Source organism: Cavia porcellus, unplaced genomic scaffold (genome assembly GCF_034190915.1).
Source record: "Cavia porcellus strain 051 isolate PalLab524CR breed Dunkin Hartley unplaced genomic scaffold, mCavPor4.1 scaffold_32, whole genome shotgun sequence".
NCBI lineage: Eukaryota > Metazoa > Chordata > Mammalia > Rodentia > Caviidae > Cavia > Cavia porcellus.
This window is the reverse complement of record NW_026947515.1, coordinates 13,217,087-13,240,549: the sequence shown is the minus strand read 5'-3', so window position 1 is coordinate 13,240,549 and position 23,463 is coordinate 13,217,087. Positions and strand designations below refer to the sequence as shown.

The following is a 23,463-nucleotide window of genomic DNA, read 5'->3' as shown; positions in this document are numbered from 1 at the left end:
AATGGAAATCTAATGAGAGATATCTATAATTTGAAAATTTCGAAAAGTCATATTAAAGACTAAAAAATTCGAAGGTGAAATTGATTTTAATATTCAACCTACCACAGCCAAAATACCTTAATCTAGACTCAGTATGAAATTATTATTGAGACATTCTACTTTTTCTGGCAATGGTAAATTTTTATACATACAGCCCTAGAATTATAATAAGATGCAACTATAATAGCTGCGAGCCGGAAACTTGGGTACATGTCTTAGAAAGGTCATCTTTATTCATTTTGCTAGTTTGTATGTCTGACATTGTCTCCTGCTTTCCTTTAGTCATTCATGGAAAAAAATGGCTGAAGGAGTAAAGATGTCGCTTTTTTTTTTTCTCCGAATTTCCTCAGAGTAGTGCAGACTAGGCCAGAGACTTGAGATTTGTTGCAGAGCATTTGTGTCAACCCTCAAGGCTCTCTACAGGGGTGATGCACAGTGACTCGGGGAATTTCAGGCTCTAGAAAGGCTTGGGCTTCCTTCCGCTTGGACCCCAATGCTGCCCTATTTTGTCCTGTGTCCCTAGGGACAGCGTGGCCTGCACTGACCACAAAGTCGTCTGATCTGCCCAGCAGAGACTTGGAAAAGCTCAGATTTCCTGGACCGGATGTCAGGCCGGAGCCCCAAGTAGCAGAGGCCCAGCACAGGATGCTCCGCCAGCCCGAGCGCATCCCAGCATCCGCCCGCCCCGGCCCCCGACGCAGCTGCCGCAGATCCGCCCGGGCCTCCGCGAGGGTCTGGATACGCCGGGAACCTCCCCATCCCGGCCGGTGGGAGGCCTCCCCCGGAGGGGACCAGGGGCGGAGTCGCCCACCTGTCATCCGAGACGCCCCACGTGGGTTGCGGGGGGCGGGCGGGAGGGAGAAAAAGCGGAGGCAGCGGGAGCGGCCGGGCTGAGTGAGTAGAGAGGAGAGGAGCGCAGGAGGAGAGAGCGACGCCGACTGCCAGGGAGAGAGACGCTGAAGAAGGACAAGGACCGGTGACACCCAGAGAAGGACAGGTAAGGGAGCCGGGTGATGGGAGAGAAGAGCCCTGCTGGAGAAAGTGGGGAAACACTAGGCGGGACCGAGGAAAGCTGTGAGGACAACAGACAACGTAGGATGAAAAGGGCAGAAGGAAAACTCAGGGTCCTTGACTAGAGGCGGGATGGGGGTGGGAGAGAGCACTAAAGACCATGTACCTTTAAGGTTGCCAAGGCGACCTCGCTGGCCAAAGCGAGGCGCATTGACGTCACAGCCGAGCGCTGATTGGCTGCGGCCGGTTCGTTTCCGGTGGAGCCGCCGCCGAGCCTCTATCGCAGACCGGAGCGCGGCTGCGAGCGAAGCGCTGACGGAGCTCAGCAGTACCGCAGCCTGACACCTGCAGCCTTGCGCCCGCCGCCGCCGCCTGCCGCAGGTGAGTGGGGTCAGCCAGAAGCCTCAGCTTGATGAGCTTCGTGGCCCCACCGCCCGTTTGGGGGCGCTGGACCGATCCAAGATGGCGTCACGGGGAGCGACCTGCAGGGGGACGGCCGCACCCCCTACCCCTCCCCGCAGACTTGACGCTCCGGGCTGTGTCTCTGGCTGTGGGTTGTGCTTCCGAGGTCCCAGCCCACCCGTGCGTCTGCCTCACGGGGCCCCTGGCCGTCCCGCCCCCACTCCCACCCCAACTCGCTCTCCCACCCCCTCCCCCTTTCTCCCCACCGGCTGCGCTCGTTCCGGGCTCCCCCGACACCCCACGACTCGGCCGCCTCCCGCCCCCGCGCGCCACCGTCTTGTAGCCGTCACTCCCTCCCCCATTTCCTGACGGACGACTGCTTGATTTTACCGGAATTCGCCGTCGTCTGCCCCCCAGATTCTGGTTCATTTGAGAGCCGGCGGCAGTTCTCGTCTACATTTCGTCTCCTTGTCATTTCCAGGAGTCACTTTCCCTTCGCTCCGCGGGATTTATCCGCCCACTCCACCGCCCACTCGGCTTTTTTCGTCTGGCTCAATTTCCTTTCGCCGCCTTTAGCTTCCCTTCCCGATTTTCCCCCGAGGCCTCTTCGCCTACACTACAGGTAGCATAGGATGAAGAGTCGGCCTTCTTCGCTTTGTAGGACTGACCGTGGCCTAAGTGAAGGGCACTTTGCTGTCCTTCCTCTCGAAAATATACGCAGTGCCTTTTAACCCTTTCGGCCCAGTGCTTGCGGGGTGCCAACCTACTCACTACCGAATTGGAGGATTCCTTTTCCAGCAGAGGGACAAAAGCTAGCGCTTCTTCTAAGGAAGCATTAGTTGGCAGGCTCTAGGGAATGTGATCGAGTCAGGCACAGTTGTAAATATTTCCTTAAATTAATTTTTATTAAACAAAATTTTATGGTGGTTGATCTTGCGAAAGAAAGAATCTGAGGGGTTCCTTACTAAGAATGGAGATAGGTGGTGATAGTTTTTTCTTTTGTTTTCTTCAATTGCAGTGATGATTGCGGTGAAATTTAGGGGAGGGACAAGACTGTTGGGCCATAAAAATAAACAAGACAGACTCAGTCTAGATATTAAAAATACTAAGGCCATGAAATTTGGTCATTCAGGGGTTCATATGATCACATTGTTCTTGGAACATACTTTGTTCGTGTACTGTTTTTGTCAGTGTCATAGTTTTGGTTTTTGTAATTTGTTTCAAACAAAAAACATTTTCATTCCTTAAGGCACATTAAGCACTTTTGCCAAAGATCTGATCTTAAGAGTCTCTAATCAATTGAATGCATGTGTTGATGGTCCTGCCAATAAAAAATCATTTTGGTAGCTTTATCATTTTGGTAGCTTTCAGAATTATCTGAAATGCAGGAAATTCTACCGAAGTGGTTTTTCATTTCGTGATTACCTGTCCTAGGAAAGTGGCTAGTGCAAGTCTGGGGTATATAAACTTTTAAGGGTTTATTTCTGAAGTAGCAGCATGATTCTTTTTCCATGGCTTGTAATTTATGTGCTTGTCGTGGAGCCACACTTTCTCATGGTCTATTAACTAAGAGTCTAGTTGTCATTGACCTTTATCATGAAAGTTGTCAAAACAAAGTAATAGGGTAGCATTTAGAAAAGCTCTTTATTCTTGTATTTCTTAAATGTTTTATCTCTTGTGTGTAGTATAATATAAAAATCTGATATATATTGCATTTAATTGCAGAGTGGGAGGGGACACACTCCTCTAATCCTAAACTTAATGTCTTAGTAATAGTAGTAGGAAGGAAAATAGTGTATGAGTGGTCCAGTTAAATTACTAAGTTTTTAGTTTTAAGGTATGTTTAGCTGCTTCTTACTATATTTTTATTTACTTCATTTCAAGCTAGTTTTATATTCTATTAAATGTAGTTTGTTGATTTATTATTCAGGCTTGAAACATACATTTTAATATTTTCCCATCCAGATGAAGTTTTGACAATTGTCCTGGTAAAATTTTTTATTTAAATTTACTTGGTAAGTGCCCCCTCCCCCCATAGGATTTTTCTTCTCTTATCACTGGTAAATGAAGTACACTTAGAGTTGGAATCTGTTGTTTAAAAGTTGGCTTGTAAAACTCACCTGGAGTTTTGGGTTTAAAAAATGTTTACTTATGCCAGCAGTTGGCCAATCAGTTTGTTTGCTGGTGGTTTGTGATGTGAGGTTAGGATATGCCCATGGGATAGGTGCATCTAAGGGAAATGTCATGTTTTTCATTGTGCTGCCTTGCGTTGTTCACTTAGAGCTGACTTGTGTGCCCTTGTAATTCTCTGTCCTGTTTACCATTTACACATTTCCCACGTCATCATGATATCTTTTGCAAGAGAGAACTGAATGAAATTCCCTTAAGGCCTGACTCCTCCTCAGCAGTCTGCTTCTGCAGGCATGATGGCTCATCCTGAAGATACAGCCTGCTTCTTAGTTGCCTACAGAGCCCAGATAGCTTACTCAAGAGCTAAATGAAACACTTGGAAGAATGCAAGTTTTGCTTTACCACACAGTAACTATCCTGTTTAGCGAGGAAAAAATTTCTGAATCAGTTGCCTACTAAATTTAATAAGTCAAAAGGTTGAATTAGTGTTTGTGTCTTACAGATAGTGTATGTGTACTTTTTCCTGCAGAGAACCATGGCGTCTGGCAGTACTCCCGCCAGTGAGGAGGAGCGCAGTCTCCGGGAATGTGAGCTCTATGTCCAGAAGCACAACATCCAGGCACTGCTCAAGGATTCTATTGTGCAGTTATGCACTGCCCGGCCTGAGAGACCCATGGCATTCCTTAGGGAATACTTTGAGAGGTTGGAGAAGGTAAAAATAAATGTGGAGAAATGATGTGATGACCCTGACTGTTGTTTAAATTAATACTTTGGAAATTGCTAATTTGTTCCTTTTGGAAGGAAAAGATTCTGTTACCAAAGAAGTTGGGAAAAAGTTCAAATAAGCAGTACAGTTAGCCAGGTGTGGTGGTTTATGCCTGCAGTCCCAGCACTTAGGAGGCTGAAGTAGGAGGATTGTTGTGAGTTTGAGGCCAGTCTGGGCTACATAGGTAGGTGCTGTCTCCCCACCACACCTACCAAAAAAAATTCCGATAATTTAAAAATTCTGAATCGGTAGAACTTAGCAGAAAATATATTGGTATGCTAAGTTTATTGTGGCAGGTAAAGGGTTTTGAGGTGTGTTACTTGTGTTTTAATTGGTACATTAAACTAATTGTAACAGATAAAACTGATCAGAAGTAGTGCAGAAATCATAGTTATTGCTTATCTTCAACAAAGCAAGCAAACTTAAACTTTATTTTACCTTTTAAAACTAGTGTCATTAGGAGTAGGAAGGAAAGTAGTATGAGTGGGGTAGCTTGTAACTGATGGGCCAGAAGTTCTTAACTACTGAAGTCTTGCTTTACTGTAGACTGTAGAGTGTATCTAGATGAATTCACTCTGGAGATACAAGGTGGATGGTTGTCAAAATTTTGCCCTGTACGTTTGGTCATTATCGTATATATGTCAGTATGATCTGCATTTTTAAGAAAAGTGAAAATTTTGTGTTAGGAACAGTGATTCATTTTGCTTATCTCACATGATGAATTACAGGGTCTGGATCATGAAATGTTTGAGTAATTTGCTTTTGTAAATCAGTACAATAAATACGTAACAATCGTGAGTTAGTTGAGAGATATTTCTTTGATATGTAATCATTAATTCATGTAGTTATGTAATAGAATGGGTATTTGAGCAAGTTGTTACCAGCTAACTGATTAGTAATTGAATCTGTACACTAAGATTTAAAAAACATTTGATAGATTTGTAAGCAGATATTTTCTGTTTCCCTGAAAACTAAATTGGTATTAATACCATGACTAGGGTATTTGAAAAATGACCAAAACAAAAAACTAACCAATCCCTGTGAATATCTACTCTGTTTTGCAATGTAGTAGAAATTTCGGCTTTCTTTTATTTAAGCAGTTTCCAAATAGTGGAAGTACTGTAGCACCAGGCCACAAGTGTTCCCTGTTTTGAAATGAAGTGCGTTCCTGGAGATCTGGTTCTGAAATAGGTCACTGTAAGGTGATCCTCCTTCTTTGGACATCAATAGAAATCATCAAATGAGAGGATTAAGTTGGTGAGACATCCAGTGTGTATCTTTTTATAGGGAGTGTTGAATGTGTGGTGCTAGTTTCAAAGCCTGTGTTTACCACAGGGCTGTTTAAGGATTAGCCAAGGTGGAAAGCGAGAAATGATTATTAGGGTAGTTTCTTTGCAGATGAGATTTTTAGATTTAATGTGTATTGGTCTTTTTAAAAAATCTCTTTTAAAAAAGTTATAACCTAATATGCTTTTTGCGTGTACTCCATTAGCTAAAGTTGAATATATACACTGGGACTTTCATAGAACTAGATTTTAAGTTTTTAACAGGCCATTGTTTAATATATTATGCATATTGAATACTGTCTCATTCTTAGCACCTCATTCCCCATTAGGTATTACCTTGCTGAATTGTTTGCTCCATGTGATATGCTAGAAACCTCTCTCATTTTGTCTGTTGAAAGCTGCTGTGTTTTAATTCAGGCCATTATCTAGAGTTGTTGTGTTCATTAATTGCATATATTTATCAGAACCTTGCGTGTCTGAGGATCAATAGTAACTGCCACCTTTGCATGTCTCCTCTGTGCCAGTTATTGTGCAAAGCTCTTGACATGCATGCAGACTTATTTCAAATGTGTGAGGCAGGTGATTATCACCATTGTACAGAGGTAGTAGGCAGAGCCAAAAGAAGTGAAGTAACCTGGCTGTGGTTGTACAGTGTAGTAAGTCAGCTATGGCTGTAGTATCATATAACCTCAGAATTTCAGTGGCTTATTTCTTGGTCACCAGACTCTATTGCTTGGTCATACACAGCTTTTCTGGGCTCAGGCCATTTTGTTGTCTTCATTCCATGTGTCATGTTCTAGGGTTGAGTGGAAGGAACAGCCACTATACAGGGCATGCTGTTCTCAAGGCAGAAAAAGAATAGAAGCTCGAGGAGGACGGGGAGGGAAGAGCCAAAATATACTCATGTTATTCCTGTGGCAGGTCCACTTACATTCTGTGGCCAAAGCTAGTCATATAGCTTAGCCTCAAGTCAGTGGAGTAGGAAGTTTATCTCACCTACCAGAAGAATGGCAAGAGGAGGAGGGGAAAACTACTTGTGTGAACATAAGTAAGTGGTGGGGACAGAATTTGAATCTAAGAGTTGACCACATAATGCAGAGCATAATCCAGAAGACTCAAGAGCATAATTAGCCAGCAAGTAGATTGCAGGCTTTTGTTTTAATCAGTGAAGTGCTGAAGAGGGAGACTGACAGCTAAGTAATAGCAGCAAGAGTATGGTTATGAGGAAAAGTCCTAGAAGTTGGTGGACTCTCAGCGATGGCTGTGTCATCAAGATTAGATTATATTCAGATTGACTCATAATTTAGAAAACTATTAAAATGAAAGCGCTTCAGTGACAGTTACTTCAGAAATACCAGAAAGTGAGTTAAGTAAAACATAGTTCCAAATGAGATTTGTGAATTTTTTTCTGAAGTTTTGCAAAATGCTAATGACAGATTTGTAGAGTAGAATTTGTATGTTTTTTGTACTCTTTAAACTTGGGGGCACACTTGAGTTTCATAGTTCTGTTTTAACAGGGAATAGAAAATACTAGTTATTGGAACTACTAGGATGAAAATAAAGTGGTTTTCTAACAAGTGTGCTTTTATGCATTTATGCCTGATTCAAAATTCTACAGGTACAAAAAGGTGTAACCATAAACGATTTCCTTCTACCCAGTTACCTTTGTTGGAAGAAGCAATGTTTGGGGGATATTATGTGGACATTTAGGGATAAATTGATACATAAAAGAGCTTCCGTTTCTTTGTAACACATGTGTGACATTCCATTGTATGGCTATATTACATTTAATAATTTCTTCTGATCTTAGTTTGGTTGTTTCTGATGTCTCACTCATAAAAACAAATATTTTTGTATATATATTTTATGTATGTGCATATCTTAGAATAAATTTCTCGAAGCAAGAATTACTGTTGAGTCAAGAAGTAAATACAAACTGGGCATGGTAGATTCCTGTAATCTCTGGGAGGCTGAGGCAGGAGAATTGCAAGTTCAAGCCCAGGCTATTAACTTAGACCCTATCTCAAAATAAATAAAAAAGTTTTGGTGATGTACTTTCATACAAGGACTCTGTGTTCAATCTTCAGTACCACGAAAGATAAGGGAAAAGTAGTAAAATCAGTGGCCATGAGAGATACACGAATTCATTATATTTTTTTGTTGTGTTTTTTTTTTTAATTGAGCTGGTCGTGGTGGTGCACAGCTATAATCCTAGCATTCTGGGCGGCTAAGACTGCAGGATTGCAAATTCTGACTGCAGCCTGGGCACTTAGCAAAATTTTAAAAAAAAGAAAAGGTACTGGGGATGTAACTTAATACAAAGACTGGATTTAACTCCAGTGTGGCAGGAGAGAAATAAGTATCACTCTTCTCTCTGAACAAAGGAAAAACGAGGCATGATTCCGCTAATAGCAGTGGTGTTATCACTGTTGGCTGCTAAATATGTACAGCAGAAGTTTTATGTTTATCTTGATGTCCAAAGCAGGGCTGTGGGCCGGATGTGGTGATGCACATGGGGGGCTGAAGCAGAAGGATAGCAAGTTCCAGCCCAGGCTGGGCCCAGTCTTGAAATAAATAAATTGTTTTAAAAAAGGGTTGGGGATATAGGTCAGTATGAAGGCCTTAAATTCAAACCCCAGTAGCACAAAAAAGCATTACCCCCCTCCCCCGAAAAACTGGGATTTCAAATTACTGTTTTTGTTTTTGGTAGTGGGGATCGAACTCAAGACCTTGTGCTTGCCAAACAGGTGCTTGTGCTGCTGAGCTAAACCCCCGGCCCTCAAATTTTTATCATATTTTTCTACTCATTTTTAATGCTGAGTTCATTTAGAATTTTAAATGTGGTTTAGAAAAATAATGGATAATGGGGCAAGTGAGTAAAAAAGTAGATGATATGTGTTATTTTTTCTTTTTATTTCAGGCTTACTAACTTATTCTTTATTGAGAGGAATTTCTTTTTAAGGCTTTAAATTTGAAAAAAAGAATGTTTAGTAGTTGATCTCAGTTTTTATGTGAATTGGTTCAATAAGGAACAGTTTTTAAGAACAAGTTACTCTTTAACTTCAAATGTGAAACCTGATAATAAAGAATGCATCTAGCTTTGCTGGAAGAACATTGCTAAACCAGTTCTTATTCTTGGTTGTCTTTACTTTAGTATTTGTTTATATCTGTGACTCAGGCTAGAATGTGAATTCTTTAGGCTCTGGACCTCCTGCTATTTGTGTTTATAATCCCATTGCCTAGCATAGGTTGTGACCTAGCAAAGCCAGAAAATGCTCATTGAATTAATGAAATAACTCAGTAATTTAGGCATTCTTGGTTACTTTACTTTGCTTGAGTTATTATTCTTGGATAATGTGCTTTTTTGGATGGGTGGATGGGCTATCTTTTACTAAAAGAACCTCTAATTCCCAGGATTTTGTTTTGTAGTATATTGCTGTTTGCATCATAAATCATTGCTTTCAATGCCTTATTAAAATGAACATCTAATTTTTATTTATGTTCTGTTCTCATGCTAATGACTTATATTGATTATTAAAGTATACTTAATCTGTTATCATCTAAGAAATAGTCCAGTGGAAGAATCTCTTTATAGACTGAGTTTTGTTTCTATTTGGAATTGGCATTTTCTCCTTACCACTGGTACTAGATGAAGAGGTGTCTTAGTTACTTTATACTCATCGCTGAGACAAAATACTGAAGCCCAAATTGGGAAAGGAAGGGTTTATTTCTTACAGTTTTTGGAGGTTTCAGTCCATACTCAGTTGGCTCCAAGGCAGGGTGGCATGGCAGGGCTGCATTTCATGGCAGCTGCAAACAGAAAGTCAGAAACCGGCAAGAGACTCACCTTCTTGCTGCCATTACATCACATTCTGGCTCCACCCCTTTGTGGGTGTAGCACTGACCATCAATCCAAGCACTAGACAATGAACCAATCACAAATGTACAGTGCAAACTCATGAGTCCTGGGGTCACAGACATAAACCCTGACAAGAGGTTTGAGGTGCCTTGTGATGGACTGTCATTAGAATACATGAATAGCAACTTCACACACTGATGCCGACGTGTCTTATATTATATCCCTGTAATTTCTTTCAGGAGGAGGCAAAACAGATTCAGAATCTGCAGAAAGCAGGAACCCGTACAGACTCAAGAGAGGATGAAATCTCTCCTCCCCCTCCCAACCCAGTAGTGAAAGGTCGCCGGCGACGTGGTGCTATCAGTGCGGAAGTCTACACAGAGGAAGATGCTGCATCGTATGTTAGAAAGGTAGATTTGCTATCTGAATATTGGAGAAAAACATTTTTGGGATGCACTTGACAGTTTAGTCTTCTTGGATGAGTTGCATGTAATACTTCAAATAAAGACAGAAGTAGTTATTGTATCCTGGACAGTACGTTTCTAATAGCGTGGTAGCGGAGGAAATAAGCAACAGTGATTATAAACCAGTGCAGGACAAAGCTACATTTTGGGGGGTTCATCATTTCCTGCTGTTTTGCATTTGAAGAAGCAGTCATTGCTCCCTTTTATCTTCTGGTATCAAAACACCTTTTATCAGACAGTCTTCATCCTACTATGTTCTTTTCAAAGGCAGCTGGTCTTTTTGGGTTATGCTAATAGCCTTGGTAGGGCAGTGGGGGTGGTTTGTGTGTGTGCACAATTCTAGGTTGTTGGGGCTTCTAAAACTAACAAATACCAAAAGATAGCAGTTTAAAAAAATACTTAGTTTTAGCTGTGTATGGTGGTATTTACCTTTCATCCCACTGTTTCAAGAGGCTGAGGCAGGAGGATCCCAAGTTTGAGACCAGCCTGGGCAACTTAGTGTGATCCTGTATTAAGTGAGGTATATACCATACTTTGTCATAAAGGGGCATTGTGGTATATGAAACCCACATTTATTCTTATTCTGTTGGTAACTAGCAATTTTAATTTTATGAGCTTTTATTCTATTAAACAAGAAGTGTGTAACAGGAAAAATATTTTTTAAAAGTTGAATTTTTAATACTTCTTATGAAAAAGCATCAAAATTTTCAACACTATTTTTTGGTATACAAAGTCTAAAAAAATAACAAAAATAAATTCTTTATGAGCTACAATGAAAATACCAAGAAAAGTCTACCAAAAAAAAAAAAAAAAAACCAAAAAGCTGAGGCAATCTTTACTTGTGACAAAAGCATGCTTTATACACACCTGATGCTTACCTGCCAGCACATGTGTTTTGCTTGCCTGGCTTTTTTGTAGGACATACTTGACATCTTGCTGGTCTTGCTATTTTATCAGATGGTTCTTATTATATAATGTGTTGTTATATATACCAATAAAATAAAACATTAAATTCTTAACATGTATTGCATGATTAGAATAAACATTGACATTTTCACATTAACTGTGTATTTGCTTACAAAACCTAAAAAGAAAACCTCAGAAATAAATTTCTATATGAACTATAATGAAAATACCAATAAAATTGTATAACAGAAATAATCTTTGCTTCAACTGACATACCTTAGGCTGTCTTTACCCATGGAAACTGCATGTTCCATGCACATGTATTGCCACTTGATGTTTTGTTCTTGTCCTTTTTTGTAGGGCACAGTTGTCATAGTAGGTCTTTGTGATGCTGTTCCTGCCTGTTCACCTATCAGCTCACCAGTATGCTCCAGTTTTTTTTCCTGGACAGAAACATTTTGGTTTTCCTCTGCTGTAAATAGTTTCCTATGAGGACCAGTCCTAGTCCTCTAAGAAACTTCCTCTATGGTATTTTTGCTCTTGTTATTCTTTTTGTAAACTCTCATAGTATTTATGCCATATGTATTTGGGATTGAGTAAAATACAATCAGTGGCCAGTGCTTTGTGTTTTGAGTGACATCATAGTTGCTGCATAATTCATCAACAACATCTACTTTTGTGGTAGAAAGTTACCATTTCATGCTCCCATTTTTTTGAAGTTTCCCTATCAATATTCCCATGCCAAGTTTCTTTTTTTCCCCCATAAACAAGACCAGTGTAAATCTTCCTGAACTCCAAAGATTGTACTATACTACCTCCTGTTTTGAAATTGCGGCATTTTATTTGGAATTTTTGCCTTGTTCCTGTGTCAGTTCCTACACTGGTCAGCTGGTGTTCTTTTTGCAAATGTAGCATCAATTGGAAACTGGTAAATGAATTGTTGAATGTCACAGTCCCATTTAGTTTGGGGATGGGAGCAACAAGTCTGTTTGCAACATAATTTGATTTATTACTATGTGACTAAAGACCTGGAGACTGTTTCAGGATAAATTTTTAAATTAAAGCAGAGGTCTTCACATTTACAAGGGCATACATTTATATGCTGTATTTTGAAGAGTTTTTTTTTTTTTGGTATACGCTGTCTGAAGCTATAGTGACCATGAAATGCTGCAAGGTGTTTATCAGTAGTCATGTATTTGAGTAATATTTAAACTGTTTGACAGTTACCCATAAATTTCTTAAACAGCCAGATTATCAGTTCTTTTCCTTTTTGATGGATGGTTTTATTACCAAATCTCAGGCAGTTTTGAAGGAAACCAAATTTCAGTATCATTGTTGATTTCTATAGACCTCAAGCCCACACTCATTGCTTTTCCATAAGTCTTTTACATTCCTGTAATGACCATGAGAAATCCCTGCAAGATGCAGCAGTCCAATGAATGCTTTCAGGTCAGCGAGTGAGGTATCATAATAAATAAGTTTTTGAGTGTGGCTGTTGGTGCATACAGAGTGTTTTACTTGTATTTCATCATTTGTGTATTTTACAACATCTTGTAGCATTTTATCTTTTAAAAAGTAATTTCCAACTTTGAATGCCAGTGTTGATACTCCGTCCAATAGGTGTCATCCCTGCTAAGATTCTCACTATTTTTGAACTTAGTTCTAACATTAAGTTGGTCCATTTGATTGGGTGACCATTTTGACTTGTTAGATATGTACTCACATTGCTGTTGTCTTTGTGAATTAAGAAGGTCTGGATTCTCTGGATCTGTATTGGTTGATTCTTGCTCCAGTTCACTGTCACAGGAACTTTGGCTTACTCGGCCAACATTAAAGTCATTTCTTCATCATCTGTGCATGAGTAATCTGATGATTCAGTTTTGACCTCTTCCATAACTTGAAAATCTGGTTTTTTATGTGCTGTTGTGCTGAACTATGCTACATCTACCAGCAAAATCAAAAGAAAAAATTTTTAAGAGCAAATCCTGAGTGCACAGAAATTTAGCAATGAGCATAATTTCATGGGTAAAACTCATCTGTTGCTTTAGATCTCCTATGTGTACCTTGCCATTTGTCTGCCGACTGGGTGAATACACAGATGAGTTTTGCTTTCCGTGGGTGCATCTACTGTGAGTCACACCCACATTCCACTTATGGTAAAATACATGTTTTCTTAACAGAAGAGTGGTGTGAGTACATTTTACCCCCGGTGATGTGCAAGTAAATATATGCCAAACCTATTAGGTAGAGCATGATGTGCCTAAAAAAGTCTGGTTTGACACTTACGCATGTATACATACACCTTGCTGTTATTGCACCAACTGGCTAAACACAGAGATTGCTTCTTGTATTCCCCAAGCACAGCTACTGACACCAGCGCTGGCTATGATTACACTGAAGTGTGAATTTATAGTAGAAAAGTATGGGATAGGTTTTTGTAAACAAATAGTGTGCCCTAAAAAAAATAAAAAAGACTGTGGTGTAGCTCAGGGCAAGCTTAGTTTTGCAATCAGAATGGTATTATTGTTCAGGTGTGTTTTGTTTGTGTAGTTAATAGGAACCAAGTACTGGCCTTTAAATACAGATCTATTTATAGGTAAAGGAATTGATTAGTTAATACTTGAGTACTTTGTAAGTCAAAGATCATCTAAATGTGTTGTAGTGAAAATATGTAATTCAAAACAGTTATTTAAATACCATAATGTGGCCTGACATTTAATTGAAATGCAAGTTAACATGAAATGTTTTTGGTGTATGGAATTGTCATTTGACCTTCAGTTCTCTTCTAGGTTATACCCAAAGACTATAAGACAATGGCTGCTTTAGCCAAAGCCATTGAAAAAAATGTGCTGTTTTCACATCTTGATGATAATGAAAGAAGGTAAGAACAGGTTCTTTTCTTTATAATGTTTTTACAGTTAGGGTATAGTATCAAACTATTGTCAGCATTATTGCAAGTTTTAAGCCTGTTATTGTTCATCAAGTGACAGTTGAGCTAAAAAATCTGGGAGTTTTAATTCTAGGTTAGTATTGGAATTTCATAGAAGAGACTTGTGAAATTGTAACACTAGGCTTTCTGTCTTTTGCAGTGATATTTTTGATGCCATGTTTCCAGTCTCTTTTATTGCCGGAGAGACGGTTATTCAGCAAGGTAAGGGCTGCTGTTTCTGTGACACATAGTTTAGATATGGAAGAGCAGATGAGACTGGAGGATTGATTGTTTTGGTTTTCTTTTATTAGAGTTTTCCTCTTTGATCCTTCCACTTTTCCTTCTGTTAATATTATTGGATTTTCTTACTTTTTAAACTTAAAAATAGGGCTGGGGATTTAGCTCAGCAGCATAAGCACCTGCCTTGCAAGCAGGCGGTCGTGAGTTCGATCCCTGGTACCAATAAAAATGAAAAAGACAAAAAAACAAAAACAAAAAACTGACTATAAACTTAAAAATGATTCTTAGCACTAAAAATACATTCATTAAGATATTACTATTTCTAACACGATATTGTTTATGATTGCTAAAAGAAATGCCTATTTTTAAGTTGAATTTCAGAACAATATAGATTTCATATGTTCTTTATATTATTGGTTTTTAACCCTATTAAACTGTTAACTGCCATTATTATGTAAGGCCATGTATTTGTAAGGTTCTCTGTCTCCTACAGATTTAACATGAATATAACCTTTTGGGATAACTTCTTTTTTTCTTATTGAGATTTTCGTGAGTCTTCTTAAATTACCTAATTTCAAATTTTGTGGCAATTTGGTATTTTGTTATTAGGTATTTGAATTATTCCTTGTATTGTTATAAAAGGGATAGTAGTTAATAAATTTGTACATGTATTTTATTTTTTTAGGCACTTGACGTGAAAGTACTGAAAACAAAATTGATTAGCCCTATGACTTTGAAAGTATACTGCTGGATTTTTTTTCCTTAAAGATCATGTTCATGTTAGTATGCTCTTAGGAAAGCATCACTGAGTTTATTATATATTAATTTGATCTTTATTTGGTCTTTTTTAACTCTTAGGTGATGAAGGGGATAACTTCTATGTGATTGATCAAGGAGAAATGGATGTAAGATTTAATTACAACAGAAATTTGCTAATCTTGGAAGTCAGTGGTTTGATTTTTATTGCTTGTAAGCAATAAGCATAGTGTTTCTGAAGGGCTGTTACTGCTCTTTTATGTCAGATTTCATCAGCATCTTTTGCTGAATACTTTCGTGACACAGAGAAACTTTTTAGAGGTAATTTCGTAACTGCAACTTTTGCCAGAGTAAAGTGCATGAATGCTGGGAAGATGAAAATACAGTAAAGGAGTGTCTACAACTGGCCATTAGCTGTGAAACTTAATATAGGTTTCTTCTGTAAATCGTGTTTGCCAAATGAAATGAGGACAAAAATACCACTGATCTTACAGGATTATTAGAAAATTCAGCAACCGAATGCAAGTAAAATGCTTTGGTGCCGTGCTCACACATAGATGTGTGATAAATGTGTTACTAGGATTACTGTTTGGCTGACATTTTTCTTTCATCATTACCACAGACTACCTTTTTCGTATCAGATAATTGCATATTTAAGTCATTGTAAGAATTCCACTATTTCCCTTTGCTGTGTTCTGTAAACATAATGTGTATTTTTTTTAAACAAGGATTCTGATCTTTCAGAGAGGTTTGAGAAGTTTTTAAAACATTTTTGTGTATGTATATATATATAGAAAAATTCTTAGTTGTCATCTGCATTTTAGGTATATGTGAACAATGAATGGGCAACCAGTGTTGGGGAAGGAGGGAGCTTTGGAGAACTGGCTTTGATTTATGGAACACCTAGAGCAGCCACTGTCAAAGCGAAGACCAATGTGAAGCTATGGGGTATTGACCGAGACAGCTATAGAAGAATCCTTATGGTAAAAGCATATGGGTTTTTGGAATGTGACATATAATTCTGATCTGTATAAATAATGTTTGAATGGTACCACCAAGTTGAAATGACAGTGTACCTTATTTTTAATGATTAGATATTTTGCGTTGAGCCCTGTGTAGCATTATCCGTTGTCACTTGAGCAGTGATCTTTTAGAACAAAAATTTGGTCAGAAATAACACAGAAAACAAAATATGTATATGTAATGGTCAGGTTGTGTTTAGAAATCTGTTGATTTGCCTATAGGTGCATGTTAATTTACCTAATCCTATGCGCCACAGATTGTCTGACAGGGTTGCTTTTAAGTGCATAGAATTATTTATGACCACTCAGAAGTAATTGGCATCTCTAAATTGGAGATGGGTTCTCAGCAGTACATATATCATGTCTCCTTTCACCAGGAGATAATAAACTATTGGGAGAGTCTATTAATACAGCAAGAGGTTTTTAAGAACTTTATGATGTTTAAGTTTTGGCTAATGGCATTTGCCATTCGGAATGGCTTTCTTAAATTTTTACACAGCCTGTCAGGACATTTGAAAATAGAAGTCTGATGTACTTAGAATTTTTTTAATGTGTGTATGTTTGAAATATATACATGTAATTTGAAATCTTTATTTCTCAATCCCTTATATACATAACAAAATTCACAAATGTTCAAGTCCTCTTCATAAGAGGTACAGTGTTTGCATATAACGTGTGCATTCTCTGTATACTTTAAAAAGTTTTCTTTATTAGTACATGTGTTCAGTACATGAGGTTTACATACCTTTCATGGTGTTGGTACATGTATGTTAACACATCCTAATTCCCTTTTTCCTCTTCTTCACCTTCCATCTTTGGATTACCTTCCCATTTGAGAAAGATCTTGTCTCTGCCTACTTACTACAATCTCTTATTTTGCTCTTTACTTGTAGTTGGGGTTTCTGAAACCGTGTGACATTTATGTTGTGTGTCTGATTTATTTCTTTTAACATTATGGTGTCAAGATATATCTGTTTTTCTACATGTGACTTAAGTTTCTCTTTCTTTGTAGCAGGGTAGTATGCATTGCACTATAATACTACATTCCTTTTTTCTGTTCATCTGATAATGGACATACAGTCTGCTTTCATGATTCAGCTATTAGGAATTGTGCTGCTGTAAACAAGGGTATGCATGTATCACTGTAGTGTGTTGTCTTTAGCTTGCTCAGGATGGTATCTAAGGAGGAAATACCTGGGTCAAATGGGATTTCTAGTTTTAGTTTATTTGTAGAATCTCGGTACTGATTTCCATAATGGCTCCATAGTTTACTTTCCCATCAACAATGTACAAAGTTTCCTTTTCCCCCACACTTGAAATCATCTCTGGATTACTCACTAGTCCTAATACAAAGTAAATGATATATAAATAGTTGTTATACTAATTGTTTAGAGAATAATGTTACTAAAAAAGTCTGCACATGTTTAGTGCAGATAAAATTTTTTTCTGAGTATTTTTAATCTGCATTTGGTTGAATTTGTGTTTGCAGAACCTGTGGTTGTGGAGGGCAGTCTGTGTGTAGTATATATGCAGGTATATACCCGCATAATGTATATAGGTATGTGTATTTTTGGTGGGGTAGGGCACACTGGGCATTTTACCATATAAAGAAGTTTTATTATAAAGGAAAGTGTGTTTCTTCCTTTTTCTCTCAGATGCATTTGACATATTATGTAGCTAAGATAGCTTGGTGGTGTGTAGGGCAGTGGGACTCTTCTCTTTTTTTGAGTCTTTAAGCGGCAGCAGTTTATTTCCCTATGTGGGTAGTTGGAGATGTGGGGAAATGTGCTGTGCAAGGTGTATGATTTTTGAAGAACTGATCTTTTGCTTACTTGGTATTTCACTACTTGGTGGTGTTACATACCTTTTTTGGCCAAGGTGCCTACTGTTTTGGGAGCAGGTTACAATGAGCTTTTTGTACTGTTGAATAGGGGCTCATCTGTCTTCAGCATGAAGAAAAATGATGACAAAAAAAGAAAAGTAAGCTGGGTGTGGTAGCATATGCCTGTAATCCCTGCCCTCGGGAGTCTGAGGCAGGAGGATCACTTGAGTTCCAGGCCAGCCTGAGCTATGTAGTGGATTCAAAGCTAACTTGCCTGCCTCCAAAAAATGTCACTGATCCAGAAGCAGCACAAAACTTTGACCTTTTTAAAAGTTTATTTGAAATTTATTTGTTCACAACATTGTATAATAATGTGTTTTTTAATTTATAGGGAAGCACGCTGAGAAAGCGAAAAATGTATGAAGAATTCCTTAGTAAAGTATCTATTTTAGGTGAGTTTTGGAAGATTTGTGTAGAGAACTGTTAAAATATTAATGATACTCAACAGAACCTATTTTTCCTAAAAAGTTAGCTGATTTATGTTTTTGCTAATAGTAATGAAAAGCATGTGGAAATGTATGGAAGGTTTAACTGACTATGGTAAGTGGACTTGGGAAAAGCTTTCTGAAAGTATAGATGCTGCTCATTCTTCCTAAATACAGGCGTTACAAAGACTCCTTTTCTGACTGCAGACATTCAGTTATTCTGCTGGGACACATTCCGTCCCTTCTTCTGTCACTGAGTCCATTGGTTTTGGGGACTGTTTCCATGAATCCATGTCATCTGTCATCCCTGGAAAGATTAGATATCATTTGCTGGCATCCTCTACAGAGATGCCAGACTTGGAGCTATGTAGTGGATTGGAGATAATTGGAGATACTTTTATGTGTGTTGTTATGTAGACTGAGAAACACTAGAACTTACAGTTTAGAGGAAAGGTTAGGAATTTCTGTATAGTGATAATCTTTTGTTTATTGTCTTGATACGGTGACTTGACTTTTTTCCCGTATGTACCCTTTTAAAAAGTCACATTTGTTTAGTGTCTCAATTAAGTTTGGGAACCAACATTATTTTCCTATTTCATAAATTCAGCTGCAGATTTTATTTGATTGAAACTTTAGAAAAATATGGATGGTGAAAGTGTTACTTTTGGATTCTGTAATTGTAGGTTTGATTTGCATTGATGATATTCTTCAAGAACTCTTAATGGTCACATTTTTTAAAAAAAATTTTTAGCCATTGGATGCAGTTGGTATAAATTATAAAGTATGTAAGAGCCACCTGCGGATGATATGGGGCTTCTGTTGAGACAAGCAGTGTTTAAAGATAGGTGCCATTGCTGCATCTTCTCTGAGACAGTAGTACTAGAGTATTGAGGGAGAAGGGCTATTTGGTTGAATCCCAGTATACTTCAACATTTTTAGCACCAAGTAATATAGGGAAATTTGGATTTTTGTCTTTCAGAGTCTCTGGACAAGTGGGAACGTCTCACAGTAGCTGATGCATTGGAACCAGTCCAGTTTGAAGATGGGCAGAAGATTGTGGTTCAGGGAGAACCAGGGGATGAGTTCTTTATTATATTAGAGGTGAGGAACTTGACATCTGATCCTTTACAAAGTTGTACACCAGCAGTGAAAAAAAGGATTAATTCTGATTTACAGCTTTAGTTGAGAATATTGGATAGTTTTATTTACAAATCATCTTTTACTTTGTTTGGTTTTCCTGTTAGCCTGCTTTATTTTAAAAGTTTGGGCCTTAATTTTATAAGGGTGTTAGATATAAGTAGACAGGTACTGAGTTACCCATTTGCACTATCTTGTAAAACTTTAATGATTATGCACCATCCTTGATAAAATGCAAGTGTTTGGGGTGTTTGATAAATCAAGGTCAAAGGTGGTTAATAAATTCTGTAAGTTACCATGTTTTACATCTGTACAATCCCTAGAAATATATAGCAGGTAATCTTACCTGCCATGTGTATCCAAGTAGCAAATTCGGAGACTTAGTGCAAAATCAGCCATACACATAAATGAGTGAGTATTGGTATTAGAATAAAGTATTATTTACAAAATGGACAAAAATGGGATTTAGTCCTCTGTCTGCAGTTTGCTAACCAAGTGTGGTTAGCAGATACGTTAGCTTGATAAGAAGGGATAGCTTGCAAGCAAGGGATGCTGGTTAAATAGAAACCAAAGTGATACGGGACTTAACTTTTCCATTCCTTTTACTGCACAAACACTGATGTGTTGAAATAGCGATTTCCCCCTCCCCCATTTTTTGTGAGATAGCTAAAAAAACAATGCCACTCTGGGTTAGAAAGTATTTGTTTAGTTCTTTGGCAATTTTCTTACAGGGGACAGCTGCTGTGCTACAGCGTCGGTCAGAAAATGAAGAGTTTGTTGAAGTGGGAAGATTGGGACCTTCTGATTATTTCGGTATGTTGGGTTCCCTCATGTTAAATACGCACTGTAGTTTGTTACTGCTCTGTGAAGCATTGTAGTGTTTCATAATTTTGCCTTTTCTTAATTTCATATATTTTCATTATTGCATTTTAATTATGCAGGGTAATGGGTTTTAGTACATGGCATTTTCATTGCATACTTGTACTTTGAATATACCCTTAGGTCCACCTTTCCTCTTTCCCGTGGTCTTCTCTAATAGTCTCCCTCGTACTTTCATACCATCTTAGTTTTTTCTCCAGATCCCGTAAGAGAAAACGTGATACTTGTTTCTGAACTTTACATTTTAATTGCTTTCTTGACTCTGAGTTTGATCCCTACTCTATTCATTATTGAGTTGTTGGCATTGTCTTATGTATTAGTCGGTGTTTGTGTTTGTTTTTTGAAACAGGATTTTGTGTGGTCTGGCTGGCCTTGGACTGTCTGTCAGGCTGGCCCTGAATTTGTGTTCTCCTGCCTTAGCTTCTGAAGAGCTGGGATCACACCTGGCTTTGATAAGTTTTTTTTTTTAAAGTGCACTTGTGGCCTGTAGGAAGTTGTGTGGGAAACAAGCCTTTGTTATTTTCTCAGAAATGCACTTTATAAGCAAATGTTTTCCACTGAAGGAGCTGGCCTGCTCTTACCCGTCCCCTTTCTCTTGTCCAGGTGAAATCGCACTGCTGATGAATCGTCCTCGTGCTGCCACTGTGGTTTCACGTGGGACCTTGAAGTGTGTTAAGCTGGACCGGCCTCGTTTTGAACGTGTCCTTGGCCCGTGCTCAGATATCCTCAAAAGAAACATCCAGCAGTACAACAGTTTCGTGTCACTGTCTGTGTGAAATGTGCCTCCTGTGCCTCCCTCCTCCTTAGTCCATGCTTCACTCTGCAGCTGCGTTGTTTCCCCTCCTTGCAGCGCCAAGTGGCCACTGGCATTACAGCTTCTTGTCTTTATATTATTACAAGTTGCTTTTATTGCACCGTTTTTAATTTGGAGCATTAACTAAATGCTCGTACACAAATAAATATAAGAGTTCCGTGGACTTCGCTGTTACTGCTTCTCTTTGTGCAGTGTTAGTGTTCAGCTGGGCAGTGAGTGCCATGCTTTTTGGTGAGGGTGGTTCCCAGCACCAGTGATTACCATAGAGTACTGATGAAACAGTTCAAGATTTCTGTGATACAATTTCCAGTTATAAACATAATTTAGAGTGTGGCCATATATGCTGTACTTCTGTATAGAATGAATGATTTCTCATTAAGCCCCAAGAATTAGGAAAAATGGATATAGAAAATCTTAGTGTAGTAGAAAGACATATGCTTGTAATTAAACTAGTTTAAGGGTGGAAAAATGCCCATTTTTGCTAATCATTAGATGAATATGATTGTTTCAGCTCCCTCAACCTGAATTTTCATTTGCCGTGGTATTTTTGCCTGATTTGTCTGTCTTGTTATTAATGTTTCCTCTCTAGTTCTGCAGTGTTTTTATGTATGCCTATCTGTATCTGCCTTTTAAGTTTGAAACTGAGTCATAGACTGAAAATACTGGTTATGGTTTAACTACATCTGCCTCAGCCCACAGATTCTGATTAGACTTTATCCAGCTAGTGCCAAATACTGATGATAAGATGCTACATTGAGAATAAGGATTTGAGATCTGGATTCTTGGTTGTTACTTTAGAGTGTTTGGTTATGTTATGTCCTTCAGTCAACTCCAGTAGCATCTCCTGTGCTGAGTAAACTCTGATTCCTGGAGATTGGATTTGCTGAGCATATACAGATGGAACAAATGGGCCAGGGAGAGAGCTCAGTGGCACAGTGCCTGCCTGGCAAGTGCGAGTTCCTGAGTTCGATTCCGAGTATTGAAACAAAAAAGGTTTTCAGATCAAACACACATCATACAGAAAAATGGAGGTTATGTTGCTAAAGGGAGGAACCTGGTAGATAAAGTTAGTTTTGGCAAATTTTCCCTCACTAAATTCATTGCAGTGTGAGATTTGGGAAGTAGTTTTTATACTTGGGTTTAACCTTTTCTCCTCCTTTTTTTATGTCAAGTAGAATTTTTGATGGGGTAGAGAAAGGTAGGGTATGCTTGAGTGTGGTCTAACAGGCCATTCTGCTGAAAGTCTGGCTTTCCTGTCCAGTCTGTATTTCTCTGGCTTTGTTTTTCTTTTTTTAAGTAAACTGTGTTTTAAGTCTTAACTGTATTTCAGTATTTTCCAGCCTTATGTGTTACATTATTCCAATCTTACTAATGATTTATTTTTATTACTGTTATTTTTTAAACAAGATTTCACGGTTCCATAATGTAGGCACTTTTATTTTCATTGTGATTTTATATATATATATATATATATATATATATATTTTATATATATATATATAAAACGTAGGATTATATTTGGGAATGACTGCAAGTATTTTCCACCTGTGTGCAATTGGTTCTGATTAATAATCCCCTCTCCTATCCTTTCCCAGGCAATTTAAATTGGCAAGGGTAGTTTTTTTCATAGGTTTGAAAAGTGTGTAGGTTGTTACTAACTTGGAATAGAAATCTGAAACATTTTATTTACATTTTAGTGTGGAATAGAAAGTCACCTTGTAACCTTTTTAAATTTCCAATATCTAAATTAAATGAGGCTTTTATGATCTGTACTTTGTGTTTGGCTACCTTTTTTATATTTAAAACACAAAAAAGTCATGTTCATATCAGCTTAAAGCTTGATTCGATCTTTGTTTAAATGCCAAAAATGTACTTAAATGAATTAAGGTAAAATGCCATGAAATTAGTTTCATATATGTGGATAATCATTGTCATGTGTATTTAGATACGTATACTGCTTTCTAAGTGAGATTTACTCAAACCATTTGGCTTGTTGTACTCCCTTTTGTAGTTTTTAATCATAGATATTTTAAGATAAGCCTAGACTTAATTATTACATTTAAAGCTTTATACTTGTGCAATCGAAGTATATGTCAGAAATCACAGTTGGCATAATTTGTCTTGTTGATATTCAGGGCTTACAGAGTCGTCATTTCTGGATTTGGTGAGTCATTTTATGAGATCTGCTTTAGAAAGTATAGATGGCCAGAGGACCATTTTGTATTGTTTCCTGGTTACCAGTCTGATTATACTATGTGTGTTAATATATGCTATTCTTTTTGTTATAGATTGTCTTAATAGTAGGTCAAGTAATAAAAGATTAAATAATTTAAATTCCTAAATGAATCAGTTTTTCTTCCCTTTTCTCCTTTTGATTTTCCTCCTCCTTTCCCCAAAACTCTGCTGCTCTGGAGGGCAAGGATGAAAAGGGAAAGTGAATTATGGGATTCGTAGTTTGAATGAGTAATAATGTTTGTTTTCAATGCTTTCCAGTTCAGCTTATCAAAGACTGGATC

At 38.2% G+C, this 23,463-nt stretch overlaps 1 protein-coding gene and 1 long non-coding RNA gene across 5 annotated transcripts in view; one reads left to right on the top strand and one right to left on the bottom strand.

Moving 5' to 3' along the window:
• Positions 1-1,354, bottom strand: part of LOC134474354 (uncharacterized) — a 28,017-nt gene extending 26,663 nt beyond the window's left edge. Inside the window, exon 1 of the long non-coding RNA XR_010045193.1 lies at positions 1,217-1,354. This is a non-coding gene — a long non-coding RNA (uncharacterized LOC134474354). The remainder of the gene's footprint in view (positions 1-1,216) is intronic.
• Positions 870-23,289, top strand: Prkar1a (protein kinase cAMP-dependent type I regulatory subunit alpha). 4 transcript variants are annotated; one of them, XM_005001650.4, is made up of 11 exons: positions 870-1,036; positions 4,112-4,294; positions 9,733-9,903; positions 13,653-13,744; positions 13,953-14,014; positions 14,891-14,937; positions 15,613-15,771; positions 18,024-18,084; positions 19,097-19,218; positions 19,986-20,067; positions 20,737-23,289. In XM_005001650.4, the coding sequence occupies exons 2-11, from the start codon at positions 4,118-4,120 to the stop codon at positions 20,907-20,909; spliced, it is 1,146 nt and encodes a 381-aa protein (XP_005001707.1). In that variant the 5' UTR covers positions 870-1,036; positions 4,112-4,117; the 3' UTR covers positions 20,910-23,289. The 4 variants fall into 4 exon arrangements, with proteins under 4 accessions (XP_005001707.1, XP_003465282.1, XP_063098140.1 ...); XM_003465234.5 differs by lacking the exon at positions 870-1,036 and adding an exon at positions 1,270-1,431; XM_013147622.3 differs by lacking the exon at positions 870-1,036 and adding an exon at positions 2,051-2,074.
• The last annotated feature ends 174 nt before the right edge of the window (positions 23,290-23,463 follow it).